The 20,234-nt window shown below is 46.7% G+C and overlaps 1 protein-coding gene across 1 annotated transcript; it reads left to right on the top strand.

Annotated features, from left to right (window-relative positions):
* Positions 1-4,738: 4,738 nt before the first annotated feature.
* On the top strand, positions 4,739-12,888 carry LOC309681624 (E3 ubiquitin-protein ligase RBBP6-like). The gene is made up of 10 exons (XM_082495529.1): positions 4,739-4,892; positions 5,012-5,108; positions 5,573-5,712; positions 6,623-6,801; positions 7,523-7,626; positions 8,058-8,191; positions 9,289-9,385; positions 9,468-9,546; positions 9,640-9,697; positions 12,030-12,888. The coding sequence occupies exons 1-10, from the start codon at positions 4,858-4,860 to the stop codon at positions 12,334-12,336; spliced, it is 1,230 nt and encodes a 409-aa protein (XP_082351655.1). The 5' UTR covers positions 4,739-4,857; the 3' UTR covers positions 12,337-12,888.
* The last annotated feature ends 7,346 nt before the right edge of the window (positions 12,889-20,234 follow it).

Here is a 20,234-nt window from a genome sequence, read left to right as displayed (position 1 = left end):
AGGAATAACCCCATGCAGCAGTACAGGCTGGGGGCTGACCTCCTGCAGAGCGGCTCCGTGGAAAGGGACCTGGGAGTCCTGGTGGACAACAGGATGCCCATGAGCCAGCAGTGTGCCCTGGTGGCCAAGAAGGCCAATGGCATCCTGGGGGGCATCAAGAAGAGTGTGGCCAGCAGGGCGAAGGAGGTCATCCTGCCCCTCTACTCTGCCCTGGGGAGGCCACATCTGGAGTACTGTGTCCAGTTCTGGACTCCCCGGTTCAAGAAGGACAGGGAACTGCTGGAGAGGGTCCAGCAAAGGGCTACCAAGATGATTAGGGGACTGGAACACCTCTCTTAGGAAGAAAGACTGAGGGAATTGGGTCTCTTTAGTCTGAAAAAACAGACGGTTGAGGGGGGACCTGATCCATGCTTATAAATCCTTAAGGGTGGGTGCCAGGAGATGGGGCCAGGCTCTTTTCGGTGGTGCCCAGTGACAGGACAAGAGGGAACGGGCACAAACTTGAGTATAGGAAGTTCCACCCAAACACGAGGAGGAACTTCTTTACCTTGATGGTGGCAGAGCACTGGCACCGGCTGCCCAGGGAGGTGGTAGAGTCCCCATCTCTGGAGACATTCCAAACCCCCCTGGACGCGTTCCTGTGCCACCGGCTCTAAGGTGGCCCTGCTCTGGCAGGGGGGTTGGACTAGATGATCTCCAGGCAGCCCCGAGCTGCCTTTCGCTTTCCCCGGCCCTTGGGGTGGGCGCCCAGGGCTGCCTGTTAGGGCCTCCGAACTCGGTGTGGGTCTGAGTTGGCCACGTTAACTGAGACGAGAGAAAAAGCGGTGCTTTGCTCGTCCAGGTAGCCCGAACGGAGACAGATAAGGAGCGCTCACTTGGTCAGACGTCACAGGAGGGTCACTTTGGGCAGAGGTTTGGTGACACACACTCCCCGGTGATGTGTTTAGTCAGAAGATTTCCTTTTGGGTGTAAATGAAGGATTATTTGAGTACTGAAGATGCTTTTGAATCATTTTAAACCAACAACCGTTAGCTTAAGATGGGTTGTAACTGCAATTCCATTGCACTTGGCAGTGCCTAATATTAAGGAGCCCTTATTGTGTCCTGAAGCAGAGGCTGCAGTCAGAAACGAAACAGCCATGACCCAAATGAAATTCATTATGGTATTTGATTATTAAGAATTGTTGAAGGCCTTTGTATAGATACCTAGAAATCTTTAAAAAATATTTCCTACAGATGTTCCTGAATGGGTGCCTAAGACTGCTGCCGATATTGAAGAGGAAAGAGCAATAAAGGAAGCGTGCTATATATCTGGTAAATATGGAATTGGTCACTCTTTCCTAAAGAGCAATGCTGCCAATATAGTAAACTTTGGTGTTCTTTTTCCCTCTTGGGAATATATTTAGGCGAGTATTACGGGACTCAGTACCATCACAAACACCGATCAAGAAAAACTGTGTCTTCACGTTGGGAAAACGAGCTATTACCCTTGGAAGGTACCAAGTGACACTTGCAGAAAGGCAAGTGCTTTCCGTCTTTTTGGACAATGTTTACCAGTTTTTAAATTACTGTTACAGGGAGAAACGATGACATAGGTTCCCGTCCTCCCCGCTTTTTTAATTTAGTGACGATAAAGGGTAGCATATTACAAAGAGCATAAAAATCCTTCATTCCTTTGTCCCCCTATATATTTATGCTGTCACACGCGTGGTGACTCGCTGCATCAGTCGATTGCAGACGGAAAAGATGGAAATGGGCTGTTAACCCTACACATATGTTCCTGAGATACACAACATAGGGTCACATTTCTCAGGGTGCTCTTGAGTACAGATAACTCTGTGAGAGTCCTTTCCTATAGGAGGTGACTGTTCTGTGGCACAGAGGAACACATTTGCTGAAGGGAAAAGATGTGAGGCACTGCCTCGGGAAGGAGAAGCAATTGCATCAAAGTATTCCAGCGTGACAGGCACTTAATGATGATGTCTTTCCTACTTTTAACTGAGATTACTTTTCTTCCTCTGCTGAGGGGTTTGGGTCTTTCTAATCTGGAGAAAATACGACAGACGGGGGATCTTATCAATGCTTATAAATCCTTAAAGGGAGGGTGCCAGGGGGATGGGAACAGTCCTTTTTAGTGGTGCACAGTGACAGGACAAGAGGGAACGGGCACAAAGTTGAGCATAGGAAGTTCCATCTATAACACGAGGAGGGACTTCTTCCCTGTGAGAGTGGCAGAGCACTGGCACAGGCTGCCCAGAGAGGTGGGGGAGTCTCCCACTCTGTAGCCATTCCAAACCCACCTGGACGCCGTCCTGTGCCACTGCTGTAGGTGGGGGGTGGGCGTGGGGCAGCTCCAGAGGCCCTTCCGACCCCCACCAGTCTGGGATTCATTCTGTGATTCTGTAAAGCGCTGAGCATCTGAGCAGTTTGGTTGTTGATGCTCCAAGAAAGGGACAGAGCTCGCGGGCTCTCTTTTGCGTTCTGTCGGTCTTGAGCACTGGCGGCATCAGGTGAACCGCTTTTAGGTCACGGCTGTGGAAGCCACGGCGCAGAGTGTTCATGCTTTAGCCAAGGGCCTGTTGTGTTGCAGGGCAAGCGTGTCAGACTGTGGAACCTGGTTCATGAAGTGAGACTTTGCTGTGGTTTGCTTTTCTCCAAAGGTCTCTTGGGTTTGTAGCTGCACAGAAGCCAAAGCAGCTTCAGCTAAACTGGGAGAGAACCTCATGCATTGGCAGACTCTCCTGTAGTGACCTTTGACACCATTTTGCTGTTGGCATTCAAACTACTTTAAAACTTGGAGGTTTTTCTGCTTGAGTTTGATTATGAAACCTGAAGGTTTCTTGAAAGGTACTGTTAGAGTGTTGAGGCGATAACAGCACAATGTTACACAGAAAACTTTGCTTTTATATCTGTGAAAGGATTCTCTGAAGTGCTGTGTAAGTACATAGTATACGTACAGAGTAAGGACATATATTCTTAAAACCCGACTGATGTTCTTTTCTGTATTTATGTTGTTTTCGGAATACACAGATGACGATGCTCCAGTTCCTAAGAACTCCTCGGTAATTGCCGGAAGAATCCCTGCTGGAGGAGTTAAAGCTAGCAGCAAACCATCAGTTATGTAAGTGTCCGTAAAGCACTGTCTTCTTTGTTCGGGGTTTAGCGAGTGAGCTTTTGTTATGGCTATTAGTTTACAGCGGCATTGAGACTGTACCTCTCCTGTTAAAGCTGCTCTGACCTTTTGCTGTCATGGGGCAGATTTTAAGGTATCTTGTATTTTGGTCACCAGGCTCCTAAATCGCACAAAATCCTAGGAAATGCTTTCAGGTGACATCGCTACTACTATTTTTAGTCCATTTAGCGTATGGAACACATTCAGTATTTTGGCACCTTCATGGCTAAGCGTGGTGGGTGTCCGAGCACAGTGCGTGGGCTTCCACAGAGAAGCACTGTTCTGCAGACTGTGCTGCTGAGATTTTTGATATTTCTTTGTCAGATAACTGATGTGTTTCATGGAAGTAAACTTGCACTTTGAAGCATCAAGATTATCCCTGTTCCTTCTTAGAAACTAAACTGCTCTATCTGGTACCCATTTGTAATACCAGGGACGCACAGATTGGCTGAAGTTACCTCTATGCTTTGGTGGCCGATGCTTCAAGAGCACAAAACTGTAGCACAGACTTCACTTTTTTGATACTTACAGAGCCGAGACAAAATAGCTGAGGACTTCCTCTCGCACTGCCGCGTTCTCCATCTGTCGGTCTCAAAGTGCTTTGTGACCAAGGAGAAACGCGGTTTGGGGTTTGGTTTTTTGTAGTCCCAGGAGAGAACAGGTTCACAGGTTCTGTATACAAAGGAACTTCCCCATTCACTAGATTGTCAGAACGTAACATTTTTGTGTTCGGGTTTTAGAATGTGTTTTCACTGCTTTATGTTGGGTACAAGTGCTGTATTTGAAGTTCTGATCCCCTTTCTTTCTTCTCCTAGAAGTCGAACTGGGCCAGCGAGTGGAACATCAAAAGCAGTATGTAAAAACAGTCTCAAAGGTTTTTCTACGCACTGCACTTAATTCTAAACGATGTCGCCTTGTATTACTTTTCCAAACATTGACTTAATCTATTTTCCAGTAAAATGTAGTCTATGTTGAAAACAACATCTTTAATTCAGCGTAGAAAACGTGAGTAATTCCATCATTTGCACAGTTCTCATGTGAATATCGGTATTTGTGCCCAGCAATGCGTTGTATTTTACAGTGAATATGCTGGAATATTTCCCGTAGGAGGTTATGTTGTACACAGAATGTGTGATGGGTTTTAGATCGTGCAGGTTCAAGGTTTGCCCAGCTGAACTTGGTGCCGTGTTCTACCTCTGTCCGTAGCTAGTGATGCGTATGTTTGTATGGGCGGTCGTGTGCTTTTTGTGTCCTGCCACGGAAATTGTTTAGAGCGTACTTTTAGTACAATTTAGTACTTTTAGTATAATTCTTTCTGCACGTAGCTTCAGTCCGCTTGGAAGAAAACTGGATTGGTCACACCAGTCTTTCTGTGAGGTACAAACAGAGCCGAAGGTTCTGAGTGCCCGAGAATGCTCTTTTCAAGTGGGTGAACGGGCACATAAACATCCCGCGATGGCGTAAGGACTCCCCAGAACACCTTCAGGACGACCGTATTTGATCGAAGCAGCTGTTTTCACGCAGCCTCAGCTGGCGTTGTGCTGCTCACCCACAGGATGGGCTGAGCGGTGCCGTCTTGGGCTGTGTGGGCTTAAACGTGTTTCTAACGTGTGTGCCAAATACTTCCCTGTTACACAGAGCGACGATCTGGCCGGTGCTTCCGAAGAAGAGAAAATAAAAGCGGCGATGATCCAGTTGTGCCGTGAATACGGTCCAGTGAAGTAAGTGTTGATAATGTCACATCTCTTCTTTGAAGATTATGGAAAGATTGTAGAGGTGGGTTCTTTTAACAAGAGAGACAAATGCATACCTTTTTCTTCTCTTCCCAAAAACCTGTTAGTTCCATGAAGAAACCCTTGGCTCCACCTCCAGCCTCATACATTTGCTTTCGTTGCGGGAAACCTGGCCACTATATAAAGCACTGCCCAACACATGGGGTAAGATTGTGGGGGACTTCTGGCGTTACTTAGCTTTTATTATTTTTACCTTGGCAGTTAGGTAACGAACACATGAACTCTCCTCTTCAGAAGGGTTTCTCTTGGGGTGAAAGACAGAGGCTATATGGCACTGTTGCAAAACCCTTCAAAATTCAGGGGAAACCTAGCATTAAAAATGTAGCATTTTCTTTTTTCTAAGTCATAAAAATGAAATATGTCCATAGATCATTCTCTGTGCACTTTCATGCATATTTATATATATTTCAATACTGTTGATTTTCTTTCTAGTCTTAACCCTTTTTAATGAGAGTTCACAGCTTTTGGTATTGCGTGTAAAACCGAGAAACCCTTGCGCTAGGCAAAAGGAGAGGATTAAGGGCTTTAGCTGCTTAAAATAATCATTGGAATGTCATTCTAAGTGTGGGTCTTAAGATGAGATACATCTGTATTTCTTTTCTGAACAGGACAAAAATTTTAAGCCTGTTCCCAGAATTAAAACGAGCACAGGAATGTCAAGGGGTTTCCTGATGGAGGTGAAAGATCCCAATACAAAGGGGGCTACGCTGAAAAACACCGGAAAATACGCAGTACCACTTATTAATGCGTAAGTACGGAGTTAATTGGATGGACCAAAAAGTGAAGGGGACAAACCATGCATAAATGCCTGAGTGACGATGCAACCGAGTTGGCCAGCGTCGGTCATTACGGGGGAGGAAGCACTGGCGTTGCGTCGTCACCTTAACAACTCTGCTACTTGCTGGTATTGCAATGGGGTGGTCCTACTGTCCGCGCCCCTGGAACTTGGTTAAACTTGCAGTGCGCTGAGAATCTGTATCTCTGCTAAGAATCTGTATCTCCGTAGTGTTTACCGTGGAGTTGTTCTCTTGGAAAGCTTCTGGTTCATGTTCCAAAGGCTTCTTGTAAAATTTAACAAATAGCTGTCAGACCGAGATTTCCTCCCCTGCTCTGACTTTTATCAGATCCCATGTGGGAAACGCACTGAAGTTTTCCTGTTGCTATAAACTAAGAGAATAGTACTGTGTGCTGACAGGAGTGGCTGTTCCAAAATGCACTTGGTGGCACTTCTGTTCTTCTGTCACGCATCTCCTTTTGTAGAAGCTGTAACATAGACCTCTTCCATGTATAAAATGCACTTTCTTGGAGATGAACTTTATCCTGAGCCTGCAATTTGCAGGTACCCTCTGGCACAGGAGAGGTGGGATTCATTGCACCTGATTTCTGGCTGTCAACAAATGATTTTTCTAGTCTGAGCTAATTTCGTAGTTGATCCAATGAATGGGAGAGTTGTGCAGAAGGAAGATTGTTCCCCCCTCCCTCTCCTGGTGTTGTGGCTATTGCAAAGTGGTTTAAACGAAATGCCTATGGTTCGGAAGGCAAATGTGGAGTGAGAATTCCATCTATTATTTTCCTCTGATGATATCCAAAGCTTGGAAACTGTTTTCCTTTACCCATCTGTAACTTTTTTCTTTTTCCTTCCCCACCCCGCCCTCCAGGGAAGCTTATGCGGGAGGACAGAGGGAAAAGCCTTCCTTTTTACCAGAGGAGCCGTCCTCCTCCTCCTCCTCCTCCTCAGAAGACCCTATTCCAGCTGAGTTTTTGTGTCTCATTTGTAAGGAGATAATGGCTGATGCCGTTGTTATTCCCTGCTGCGGAAACAGTTACTGTGACAAATGTACGTGTTCTTCCCGTATTTGTTAATTCCAAATACCTCTGATTTTCTGAGAGCAGAAAGAGGAGATGACAAAATTACTTTGTTACCCGTTCTATTTCATACTAAAGTATCCCCTGAATAGGAAAGGGGATTTCCTTTTTGTACACAGGAAAAAAAAAAGGCAGAAAGCATTTTTCCCTTTGTACGTATCCAGTTAAATCCTCTTTCCATGCAGAAGGAGGAGTATAAGAGTGCATAACTGCGCAGCACATTCCAGTATGAGATATCGAATGCATTTAGTTTTTTCACAGCACCTTCTCTCATACAAAATTATACACCAACTCTGGTGATGTACTGTGCTCTGCAGCAACGGGTCGTTGGGCATTTAATCCGCATTCTTTCCGGGGGAGAGTTGGGGAAACCCTTGAGAACTCAAACCTACCAAGGTTTTGTTGAGGTGTGTTTTATTCATTAACCGTGAGGTTGGTGACTTCTCACTGCACCGGATAGTGGAAAAAAAGACTGGTTGAACCATCAAGTGTTCCACTGGTGAAATATCAAAACTGTATAGGTATTTGCTGCATACTGGAATTTAGTTACACTGCTGAATATTTATAGCTTCACCCTCTCAATTAAAGCCATATTCCCCCATCAATCATATATGTCTTTTTATAATTGATTAGAACCCCCAACATTGCCTTCCTTTGCCTAAAACTTCTGTGATGACTCTAATGGCACACAGGTATTAGAAGGGCATTACTGGAGTCTGAGGAACGCACATGCCCAAAGTGTCATCAGACAGATGTCTCCCCTGATACTCTCATTGCCAACCAGTTCCTACGCAAGGTAACGTCATGGCTTCTACCTAAACTGTTTGTGAGAAAAGTCTCTTAGTAAGAAGCTGAAAGGGAAGAAGATATTAATTTACATCTCCTTAAGCAAGGCTAGATGGAATAATAAGGCCACATGTTCTTTCTAAATACATCGTCTGTTGTTAGAGAAGCTTACAGCTCTTTAGAGACAATGGGGCCAGTTCAGGGCACACTTTTCTTTTCCAATTCGGTGGGAACACTGAAGTGCTTTAACTACAGATACTCTGAGTTACCCGTCAGTACTATCCGTGTTTAATGCGACGTGTTCATACATCCGTGGGTTGATTCATTTTAGGATTGACAACGTTTGCAGGAGCACACAAGTAACGTTACTCTGTGCAGCCTTTTGGTCGTATATCTACTAAGTTTCGTATTACCTTTTTGTAAACGTTTTTCTGCCTCCAGGCTGTGAACAACTTCCACAATGGCACTGGCTACGCAAAAAGGCTCCGTCAGCAGATTCAGCAGCAGCCGCCGCCTCCGCCTCCGCCACCACCTCCACCACCGCTCATGCCTGTTGCACCTCCTGGACCTTTTTGGTAGGAAATCTGTAGATCAACGTGAATACATATGAAAGACACCAAAATGCTGCAGTCAGATTCTTCTTCTTGAGCTTCTCTGCTGGCGATTTATGTACCATTAGTGACAGTTCCAGATAACTGGGGAATTTCTGGGGTTTGTCTTTCCTTTGAATGAGGACACGTTGATAAGTTGGAAGTGTGCCTCATGCAAGAATTTTCTCAGAAGCGTTTCTCGTTTGGTTGCCTTATCAGTCGTTCAGTAAAGGTTTACCCTGAGAGAGGAACATTTTGTCCCCAGGAGCCCTTTGATTGCACGTGGCTCACAGTTCCTCAAGGAACCATTTAGGAACGTCAAACCTTCTGGAGTGCATCAATTTCTCTTTAGGACTGGGGAAATAATACTCTCCTGAAAAATGTAAAAGTACAATTATAGGTAAACTTGGCCAGGTGTTTTTTCCACAGTCTTTGTATGACTGATACTATGATAACTCAGGGTCATCCTCAGTAATACCCAGTGTAGTCAGTGCCGCATACAGATTGGATAATAAACGCTGAAACACTGTAAATCGGAAGTATTTACAAACATGACAGTCTAAGTTTGCAACCCAGTGAAGTCACATGAAAATACATGAGAAATCTGTGCTATTGTTTGGGGCTCGTATCCTTTCGACTTCATGCGCTGAATGCAAACAGCCGCTCTGCCCAGCAGACTGTCGGGCTCGGCCGTACCGTTGAACGCACCGGATCACAGTTCAAAAGAACCTCTCGGGCAGCCTCTGAACGAGCGCATCAACATTTCCCAATAGAACTGCAGCTCTTCCACCTTCCCACGCTGAGATTCAGCGTGTGGGTTCCACGTTCTCTGATCCTTCCATGTGCAGCCAGCTTAATAAACTATTTCTCCGGTGCATTTTCTCTTTCGGTGTCAGTAGTCCACAGGGACTTCTCGACAGGGCTTCATTTGGAATTGGCCAACTTCACATTTGTAAATCTGAAGGGATTTTTTGGTTTTTTTTTGCATTTACAGTAGTCAGCCTTTTCTCACTTTAGACTTCATATTTCAAGCAGCTCTCCAAAACGCTGTTTGATTAATAAAAATGTGTGGTTTGTTGTAGCGGTGCCGATAGCATTATACCTCTTGCGGCTCTGCTGACGGTGGCCAAACCTCCTCAGTCTTCCTCTCTGTCAATCAGCAGTTTGTTGGAAGAGAAGGTAAGTTTGATGTCAACACAGGCGGGGATTCTTGTATTTTAGTAGAGCTTATTTTCCAACTTACTTTCCATTTCCTCACAAGGCCTGTCAGGGGCCTGTGCTGCGAGAACCAGCGTTCCCAACTCTTCTGGGCCCCCAGGGACAACCGATACCCACAACTGGTAAGGAACAATACCTTCAGAATTTCTTTTAAAAAATGACCTTCAGACAGGCTGAATGGGACTTTGTTCTTTTTCCTCTCCCCGCTCCAACAGGGCGCCCAATGGGAGGCAGCGCACATCGCTCAGCCTGTGGCAGAGCGGGCCGGGAACTGTAAGTGTCCTACAGAAACTCAACACGTTCCTACTTGTAACCTGTTAAACGAGGCCGTAACACGTAACTTACACAACAGCTGATTTATAACGAAAAAAGTCTGCACAGATAGTTGTGGAGAATACAAGTGGTAATTAGTTTTTAAACGGCTTGATTCGAATTGGCTTTAAAAGAGGGGATCTGTGCTTGCAGTAGGATGATTTAAAATAAAAGCCCAGTACAGGATTGAAAAGAGGACTCTGGAAAATGAACGCTTTTTGAGGAAACCATAATTCCATAGAAAAACAAAATATAATTAAAGGATCGGGTGGAAAGCCACCCTTTTGATTACTGGCTGAATAGAGCTGGAGAAATCGATTTCCCAATAGAAATCAGCCTCCAACATTCTTTTTTTTTTTTTAGATCTTAGTTGATACTAATTGAGCAAATCCTTGGAACAGTCAGTGCCGTTATTTTATGACAATTCTGAATTTCTTCAAGGCATTCACCTCCAACAGCCAAGCTGCTTTCTCTCAGTTGGAGAGAGAGGAGACTGTTTTATCCATCATTGCAGTGTCAAGCTGGTCCTTCCTGATGGTAGATATTTGTTCTAGATGGATTGTAAGGGCGCAGAGTGGTTGTAAAATCTTACGAGAAATAAAACCAGAAACCAGGATCCATTCCACAGATTGTCTAAAATAAGCAAGAAAATAACAGTTCAGGGACAAGGACGAACCAAATACATGATGGTGAGGCGACAACATCGGAAGTATCACGTGTATCGAGGAGCAGCAGAGGAGCGGTGGGCGCTCGGCACATGGGAGATGGGAGTTTCTTTTAAGCATGGGCAGCCTCCACCCACAGTCGCAAAGCTGAATACAAGGGGAGAAGACTGCGGGAAGTGTTGGGGGTGAGGGTGTGGAAGGCAAATAAGAGGATCAAGAAATGAGCGTAGTCTCAAGTGGCTCCATGAAGTTGTGTTGTTCTTCAGTTCTGTATTTCGAGAGTAGACCGGACTGCAGTTACGCTAAAGCGCATCTGACATGAGCAAAAGTGACGTAGTGCTTTTTCCAGTATACTTTTGTGTTGGAGACGGTAAACATGCAAAACTATTCTAAATGAAAACGATTCAAATGAGCATAGGCTTTTTTTGTGCAGGTAACTGTTTGAGATGTCCGTACTGGAGAAGCAGGTTGTCTAGAAGAATCGGGAGGAGTCCCGCTCCACCCCCGGTCGTTACAGGGGTTGGATGATTCAAGGGATCAGCCCTGACGGGAGTTTCCTGTGTAGGGTACGAGCTCACATACGGCAGAGGTTACAGCAGAGCCATCGTTAGAATTGGGCAGCAGTTGTTCAGGAGCAGGTGTCGCTGTTACTAAAGCTGCACCGTAGTGACATCCTTCACCTCCTGACAGCCGTGACGAGGCCAGAAGCTGAACAGGTGTCGTTGTGGGATTTTCTGCGTCTCCCTGTTGCGATTGTAAGCACTACCTCAAAGCGCTTTGGAGGAGACAAGTGAGAGAAGGTGTCTTTGTTTCCTCTTTTATTTATCACACGTGGATACATGTAGAGATACTTACCTGGGCTGAAAACTGGTGGCTTTGGCTAGTATTTTGTTGATATTGTTAAATTTTTCTTTGGAATTGAAAATCAGGCTTGTTTGTCAGGAAACTTTACACCGGTGAAGGACTTTGAGAGGAGGAACGATGCTAATGAACGTATGAGGAATACTTTGAAAGGGTTCTTTAAAAAGTAATGAGAGACGAATTTGTGAAGAAAAGACTCAGGGTACCTGATGTCTTCTATCCCCCAAAATCACTTGGGCAGGAGTGGGAATAGCTGGCTCTCAGTAATGCTGCCAGTATCTTTCCTAGAGGAATGGCATTGCGTCATAGTGCTGCAGGCTGAGTTTAGAAGCTCTTAGGACGTTTCTTGAAATGCTGTCACCAGCCTTGGTGAGAGCTATCACGTGCATAAGACATAAGACTTGCTCTTTTTGCATCTTACTGCAACAGAAATGGTTTGCACTGCATGGAGTTGCTGAGTAGTACCAGTCGAGGCCAGTATACACCACCTTAAATCAATCAGTGGCTCTGGTAGTTGATGTGCTGGAAGTGAGTGGAAACAGACTTCCCCTTCCCGTATGCTTTTACACTAACAAAGCAGCAGCTGTTCTGCCTTGGAAGCAGAAACTTTTACATGCCATCAAGTTCTTCAATTTGCAGTAGCGCTGTCAGTGGCCAGAAGAAGTTTTGACATAAGCGTATGGAGAGGGAAAAAGGGAACAACGAAATTGGTGAGGAAAAAAAAAGTACTTGCATTTATTGCTTTTGTGTTGTGTTCTTTTTTAAAGGTCCAAGACTTCCTGTAGTGCTTCATCTCACCGCAGTTCCTCTACCTACTCCCCGTCAAGACCACATTCTTCCCGCTCTCGCGCTCGCTCCCGCTCCCGCTCTCCATCATTTCGTCGTTCCCATTCTCGTGCCTATTCGCGATCACCACCATATGGAAGAAGAGACAAAGGGAAGAGGCAAAGGGAAGTTACAGCGCATGACAGGAAATCGTACTATGGCAGATCAGTTGACTTTCGTGACCGATTTGAAAGGGAAAGGCACAGAGATTGGGACAGGGACCACAGAGGACGATATGGAAAGTATTAACAAGGACTATGCTGTTGGCGCGCAACCTCGACCTCCAGTAAGCAGAGAGAAGTATTCTCCAGAGAGGTTTGGTCCACCTGGGAGGCGACGAGAGAATTCACCATATGCTGGGGGACGTAGGGAGGATTATCCTGGTGGGCAGAGCCACCAAAGTCATCACAGAGCGGGAAGTTACCCAGAAAAACCGTGGAAGGCTTCCCAAGAGAAGGCGGGATACCAATCATGAAAAATCTCCACAAATGGAACCTCCTGTGAAAAAGCTGAAAAAGGAGTTGCCAAAGACAGCGGCGTTAAAACATCTCCCTCTTAAAAGGATGCCGCTATTTTGATACTATCATTTAAAGAGTAGTCCCCAGTTTGGGAAGACAGACGGGCAGTACCTTATCAGTCTCAGCGTAATGTTGTACCATATTACTCGTCTTCAAGAAACACAGCAGCAACACTTGACCTAGTTCCGATGGATTTTTATTTCTTGAAAACAGTTAGTCTTCTCTTTGCTAGCGCGTGTGCAAACATAATGCCATGATCATCAATAAAGTTAAGGTTCTCGTAGCCTCGTGTGTCCCCTGCCGTGTCCATGTTACAATTCTAAGCATCCCCTTACCATCAGCTGACAGAGGTGTCAAAAAAAATTAAAAACGGAAAAAAGCTGGAGTGGGAGAGAAGACAGTGTTCGCGAGAACTACTCAACGCAAATGAAAGACAAAGCAAAACCATTCCCTTCCTGTTTGCTCTGACGGCACCTGGTGTGGGCTGTGGGCAGCCAGAGGGAGGGGCGGAAGCCTTGCGTCGCTCTGTACAGCTCCTCTCTCTCTCCCCCTGTAAAAGGCACTGCGGCCGCAGGTGCTTCTCGTGGGTGGAGACACAATCCGCGTTATTCTTAAAGCTAACTCAGGGTTGGTCTGAAGCGTGGGGTTTTCTTCTTCCCCTCCTCTCCTCTCCTCTCCTCTCCTCTCCTCTCCTCTCCTCTCCTCTCCTCCTCTCCTCTCCTCTCCTCTCTCTCCTCTCCTCTCCTCCTCCTCTCCCTCCCTCTCTCTCCTCTCCCTCTCCTCTCCTCTCCTCTCCCTCTCCTCTCTCTCTCTCTCTCTCTCTTTCTTTTCTTTTCTTTCTTTTTCTTTTCTTTTCTTTTCTTTTCTTTTCTTTTCTTTTCTTTTCTTTTCTTTTCTTTTCTTTTCTTTTCTTTTCTTTTCTTTTCTTTTCTTTTCTTTTCTTTCTTTTCTTTTCTTTTCTTTCCTTTTCCATTCTTTTCTTTTTCTTTTCTTTTTCTTTTCTTTTCTCTTTTTCTTTTCTTTTTCTTTTCTTTTCTCTTTTCCTTTCTTTTTCTTTTCTTTTCTCTTTTCCTTTCTTTTCCATTCTTTTCTTTTTCATTTTCTTTTGTCTTGTTTCAGTACGTATTTCAAAGCAGAACCTGGATCTTCGTGTGGCAGCAACAAATCACGGGGAAGTTGCCAATTAGTGTTGAACAGTAAAGCAGCAAAATAAAAACGAGTTCAGATTTTTTCCAAGAGGATGCACAAAAGCTTGTTCTTTCACTATTTCTCCATTGTCTTGCTGCTCTTACGTTAGCTGTCGTTGCGCGCTTGCAAATTTGTGCTGCTGTCCTGCGATTACTACCGCCAAAGCAAGAAAGCGGATGTGTTTTGCTTTAATATAACCACATCAGTAACTGCAGGGACCTCCAGTTGGTCTGTGTCCTCAGAGGCTGCAGAAATGCAGAGAGCCGTGCCCATTGCTGTAGCGCCGTCGAGCACCACTGTCATCTCTCCCGGCTGAATCTTTAGTCAAGATATTGGGTTTTAGGAAACCACTGTAATGTAACTGCAGCCCCCCAGCAGTGACTGTACCCTTTTCCTCCTCTTTTCTGCCCCCTTTTCCCCTTACTTTGTGCCAGTTTCTGGTTTGTCTTCTGTTTGAAATGGGATTTAATACACTGACAGTTGATTCTGGTTTGGGGGGCTTGTGGGGATTTGGGGTTGTTTGGCTTTTATTTTGGGGTTTTTTTTGTGGTTTTTTTTTCAATTCTTCTGCAGTATTATCTTAGGGTCCTATACAAGTGTCATGGATATGTTGTTTCTGCTTGACTGACTGGAGGGTATACTTCAGTATTACTGAATAACACTCCAATCGAGAGCTTTCCTGATGTCTGGTTTGTGCCTGAAAAACTAAAAATGGGAGAGGCTGTGCCTGCCACGAGAGAACACAGGCCTGTTTTCCCACATGTGAAAAAGAGTGGCCCACGGAGCATGAAGCTCCAAAATACTTGAGCAGGCTTCCTTTCTAACAGAACTCGGCACAAAGCGTTCTGAGGAGAAAGAAAATCGAATCTTCTGATAAGACTTGCAATGAAAAGAAGTTCCCGTGCAAATCCCTGAAAAACAGGCAAAAACAGCAGGTTCAGTGACACTCGAGCGCGGACCGAGCTGCGCGGTGCCCGCATCCCCGCTTGTGTGCCTCTGCCCAGGTTCTGCTTCAGCAATCCCCGGTTGGCGAGTTAATAACAATAAATTTACTCTTTGCATTTTATCCGTGGTTTCGTGGTCGCTCCTGCCTCCTGCCTGTGCTGTCTCGCGCAGACACCGTACCCGACTCTGCACGCCTGCAGAGCACGTCTAGTCTTATTTCCCCCCACCCCCAACGGAAGAAGGAACCACGCGGAGAGCGCACGGTGCCATTGAACAGAGCACAGGCTGACAGATCAGATGAGAAACTGGCTTAGCTGACACTCAAGTCTTCAACTGGTTGAAAGCAAAAACCCAAGCCCAATGAAGAGAGAAAGCAAGGACTTAAAAGACCTGACACGCTGCCCTGGCCTTGCTCAGTTGTATCGGGTACCAGTATTGCGTGACGCTGGTGGCTGGAGATTGGAACATTCTCGCTAACCCTGGTGTGAAGGCTGCAGCGTAACAGTCTGCAATTAAGGCAAAAGCAGCCAAGGTGCTCTCAGGAACAGCAGTAATGCGCGTTACACAGCGTCTGTATGCCACGGCGAACAAGGACGGAGTAAGACAGAACTCCCGTTGGAAATGCACTCTGAGCTGTGGTGAAGCGAAGGCTGAGAGCAGCCCTGGAGCAAGAGAGCCGGGAGGACCAGGACTCCACTGCCTGCGACCTAGTTCCGATGGATTTTTATTTCTTGAAAACAGTTAGTTTTCTTTTGCTTGCTTGCACGTGTGCTAACACAATCCCATGATCATCAGTAAACATCCGTGATGGCATTACGGGGCATGTGATGTCATTTTGGGGCACGTTCCAGAGCCACCAGCCAGGCAGGGGTTGAGAGACGGTGTTGGAGGGAGGGCACGGACAAAGCGCTGTGGCACCTCCGGGAGAAGCAACTTCCGCTGCCGCAGGCTGTGACGTGGGCACACAGCTTGGCTCCCCTGTATGGCAGGAGGCAAATAAAGCACCCGAGAAGGAGTCTACAGAGGAATGGACATATTTTAATTTACCAAATTCGGGGTCATGTGTAACATCAATTTGCCATATCTGTAGGCTTTGCAGCCCTCTGGGGTTAACTCCTCCTGCTACTGACTGGAAAGAATGCCTTTGGCAGTCAGGACATACGGCGGTGATACTAGACGCCTGTTGGGAGGTGAGACCAGATTGCCGCTTGACACCTCCAGCATTCTGGTGAAAAAAAGAATGGCTGAGCTTGGCTTGTGCTACGTGATCTGGTAGCACTTGTACTGGTAATGTCAGTAAGCCAGCCCGTCGGTTCCCTTCTGCTCTAAAGCCAGGTAGGGAAGCGTGCGACCTGACATGCGTAACAAAATAAGGATGAGGGCGAGAGTCTAAGAGGAAAATAAGTTCCTGCAACAAAACAAACAGTTCAGAATGTGAGACGTTAGGTAAGACAGATGCTTCGGCTTGCTCGACAATCCCTGCAACATAGGCTGAATCAGTGACAAGGTTAAGTGGTGTAGACCACCTTCGAAAAACTCGAACAACTGCAGTTAGCTCCACTCTCTTGGGAGAACCTGGGACAGTCTCAATGTCCGAGTCCCATCGCCCATGTTGGTCGTCCCACCATAAGATGACTGATTTGTGCGATTTTCCAGAGCCGTCTGTAAACACAGTGAGGGCTTGCAATGGCTGATCGCTCCTTTTTGGCCTGGATATCAAGCCAAAGTCAACATTAAACAGCTTATGTGAAGGTGGGTGGGATGTAAGTTGACCTGTATAGTCTGCCAATGCCATAATAAAGGCGTCCGACTGCTGATAAAGCCACTGCAAGTATATATTTGTCACGGGCAAACAAATATGGGTAAAGTCTACTCCTGATAATGTCAATAAACGTTGTCTGGCTTTAATTAATCGAGATTGTGGGGGGAAATGCAAGTCAGTATCTCCTTTAAGTAGTTCGAGTAGAGGACTTAAATCCACATTAGAAATTCCCAACAGCGGTTGGACCCAATAGATTGTCCTCAATAATTTTTGTACATCATGCAAGTTTTTTATGTCTGTTTGTACCTGTAAAGGTTGAGGAACTATAGTCTGGGCCCTGGTGCGCCAACCTAAGTATTTCCATGGCGGCATTTTTTGAACCTTCTCTGGCGCAATACTGAGGCCTGCTTGATTGACAGCAGTTGTGACAAGGGCTACGGCTTTCTCCATGACCTCATGATGTTGTGCGGCCACTAGGATGTCATCCATATAATGGTACAGCAAGAAACTAGACACTGTGGCCCTAACGGGACCAAGTACCTTAGCTACATACCACTGACAGATTGTAGGGCTATTCTTCATTCCTTGTGGCAGTTCCAAAGCCTGTTTCAGTCTATCGATAAACTGCATGTAACGTTCTCGGGGTCCTTGAGCGATAGTGGTGAAGGCTTTCTGCGGTTTCTGTGAGTTGGGGATCTCAAGAAAAGCCTTTTTCGCTTCTTCGCGGACCGCCTCGAGAGCCTCCCGTGGGCAGTCTCGAGCTTGAGCTACCGGGTCTGAATGCTGACCTGTACTGGTAAGGTGCTCTATGGTCAGCGCAGCTAATGCAGCGATATTATGACCCACATATGTAAGGAGGAGTGCCTGAAGTCCCCTTCTCCAGTGTGACTCCCATAGCGAGTATTGAGTCGGAGTCAATAACAACTGCGCTAGAGACTTTAAATCATGAGGAGTCATAACATACGTGTCGAACACGGAAGACAAGCACAAGCCAGCAATAGGCACTTACAGCCCAGAAGGCCAACCACATCCTGGGCTGCATCAAAAGAAGCATGGCCAGCAGGTCCAGGGAGGCCATTCTGCCCCTCTACTCTGCTCTCGTGAGACCCCACCTGGACCCTTTGGAGACTTCAGCTTTGTAGCCCTAAACATGGACATGGACTTCTTGGAGCAAGTCCACAGGAGGCCATGAAGATGATCCGAGGGCTGGAGCACCTCTCCTATGAGGACAGGCTGAGAGAGCTGGGCTTGTTCAACCTGGAGAAGAGACGTCTCCAGGGAGACCTTATAGCAGCCCTCCAGTATCTGAAGAAAACCTACAGGAAGGCTGGAGAGGGACTTTTTACAAATGGCATGTAGTGACAGGATGAGGGGGAATGGCTTCAAACTGGAAGAGGGGAGATTTAGATTAGATATTAGGAAGAAATTTTTCACTGTAAGGGTGGTGAGGCACTGGTGCAGGTTGCCCAGAGAAGCAGCAGCTTGCGGCTGCCCCATCCCTGGAGGTGTTCAAGGCCAGGTTGAACGGGGCTTGGAGCAACCTGGTCTAGTGAAAGATGTCCCTGGTCATGGCAGGGGGTTGGGACTGGATGATCTTTAAGGTCCCTTCCAACCTAAACTGTTCTAAGATTCTCTGACGATAAGGAAGGAGCGAGACAAAATGAGGATGGGCCCAGGGAGCGACAAATACAGGCAGAGAGAGAAAAAACAGGACAGGGAAGAGGCCAGAGAGATTGTGAAAATCAGGGGGATGCAGAGCAGGACAAAGAGGCAGGGAATGAAAACACAGCCATGTGCTTCAGGACAGAGACAAGAGGAAGAGAAAAAGAGGATCAGGGAACCGGAAAGAAGGAGAGCAAAAAAAAAAAGTGAGAGTTAGAATGGCAGAGACTGGCTTGGATACTAGAGCAGTGCCTGTACACATTTGCCCCAGCAGGTCCCCAGCACATCCTGTGTTTGCACAACCTAAAGTTGTTCCCTTATTTCACAGCACTGTTCCATATTGACACGAATCACCATTGCATTCCTCACAATCCCTCGCCTTTTGTTTTATCAAATTGATTCGTGTTGTGGCTTCAGATTTAGCTAGTGCCCTCTGTACAGCAGTTCTCTCTGGATTTTCCCTTGGTTTTATGACCATTGGAGAGTGAGTAGCTTCCTTTGCTTTGGTCTCTTCATCTGTTGAATCCAGAGGTACTGCAGCCACTTGCATACCCTGGATTACTGAGTGGGTTAACTTTACAAAACATGGGAACAAACATGGAATGATCAAGAGAAATGGTTGGTATTGAAAGACCAAATTCAAATACTGGTTGGTATTCAAAGACCGCTTCCTCCAAGCTCAGGATCGGTGCATCCCGAAGAGCAAGAAATCGGCCAAGGGACGCAGGAGGCCTGCCTGGTTGAGCAGGGAGCTTCTGAACAAGCTCAAGTGGAAGAAGGAAGTTTACACTCAGTGGAAGAATGGCCTAACCCCTTGGGAAGATTACAAGAATGCTGCCAGAGTGTGCAGGGAAGAAAGAAGGAAAACCAAGGCCGCCTTGGAACTAAACATGGCAAGGGATGTCAAGCTCAACAGGAAGGGCTTCTTCAAGTATATTGGAGGCAAAAGGAAGACCAGAGAAGCTGTGGGCCAACTGTTGAATGAGACAGGAGCCATGGTGACGGAGGATGCGGAGAAGGCAGAGTTATTGAATGCCTTCTTTGCGTCAGCCTTTACTACCCGGCCGAGCCCTCAGGAGTCCCAGGCCTTGGAGAAAGTAATGGGGAAAGAGGAAGACTTCCCCTGGGTTGAGGAGGATCAAGTGAGGGGCCAGTTAGGTCAATTAGATATTCACAAGTCCATGGGCCCTGATGGGATGCACCCGCGAGGGCTGAGGGAGCTGGCAGAGGTCATTGCTGGGGCACTGTCCACCATCTTTGAAAGGTCCTGGAGAACAGGCGAGGTGCCTGAGGACTGGAGGAAAGCCAATGTCACTCCGGTCTTCCAAAAGGGCAAGAAGGAGGACCCGGGGAACTACAGGCCGGTCAGCCTCACCTCCATCCCTGGAAAGATGATGGAACAGCTCGTTCTGGGCGTCATTTCAAGGCACGTGTAGAAGAGAAGGCTGTCAGAAGTACTCAGCATGGATTCACCAAGGGGAAATCATGCCTGACTAATCTGATCGCCTTCTATGATGGTGTGTGGATGGATAGATGAGGGAAGAGCGGTAGATGTGGTCTACCTTGACTTCAGCAAGGTGTTTGACAGGGTCTCCCACAGCATCCTCATAGGGAAGCTTAGAAAGAGTGGGTTAGATGAATGGACAGTAAGGTGGATAGAAAACTGGTTGCAAGACAGAGCTCAGAGGGTTGTGGTTAGGGGCGCAGGGTCTAGAAGGCTGTGCCGCCATACAGAGAGACCTGGACAGGCTGGAGAGTTGGGCGGAGAGGGATCTTATGAAATTCAATAAGGGCAAGTGTAGGGTGCTGCACCTGGGGAGGAATAACCCCGTGCAGCAGTACAGGCTGGGGGCTGACCTACTGGAGAGCAGCTCTGTAGAAAGAGACCTGGGAGTCCTGGTGGACAACAGGATGCCCATGAGCCAGCAATGTGCCCTGGTGGCCAAGAAGGCCAATGGCATCCTGGGGGGCATCAAGAAGAGTGTTGCCAGCAGGTCAAGGGAGGTCATCCTCACCCTCTACTCTGCCTTGGTGATGCCACATCTGGAGTACTGTGTCCAGGTCTGGGCTCC

This window comes from Vanellus vanellus (genome assembly GCF_965231255.1).
Source record: "Vanellus vanellus genome assembly, chromosome: 25".
Taxonomy (NCBI): Eukaryota; Metazoa; Chordata; class Aves; order Charadriiformes; family Charadriidae; genus Vanellus; species Vanellus vanellus.
This window is presented reverse-complemented; position numbering and strand designations above follow the sequence as displayed.

Bases quoted from the DNA above. Each gene is read 5' to 3' on its own strand.
- LOC309681624 (XM_082495529.1), top strand. From the start codon at position 4,858: ATGATCCAGTTGTGCCGTGAATACGGTCCAGTGAA. The intron at 5,109-5,572 runs GTAAGATTGTGG...TTTTCTGAACAG, and splicing joins AGCACTGCCCAACACATGGG to GACAAAAATTTTAAGCCTGT. The intron at 9,386-9,467 runs GTAAGTTTGATG...TTTCCTCACAAG, and splicing joins GCAGTTTGTTGGAAGAGAAG to GCCTGTCAGGGGCCTGTGCT.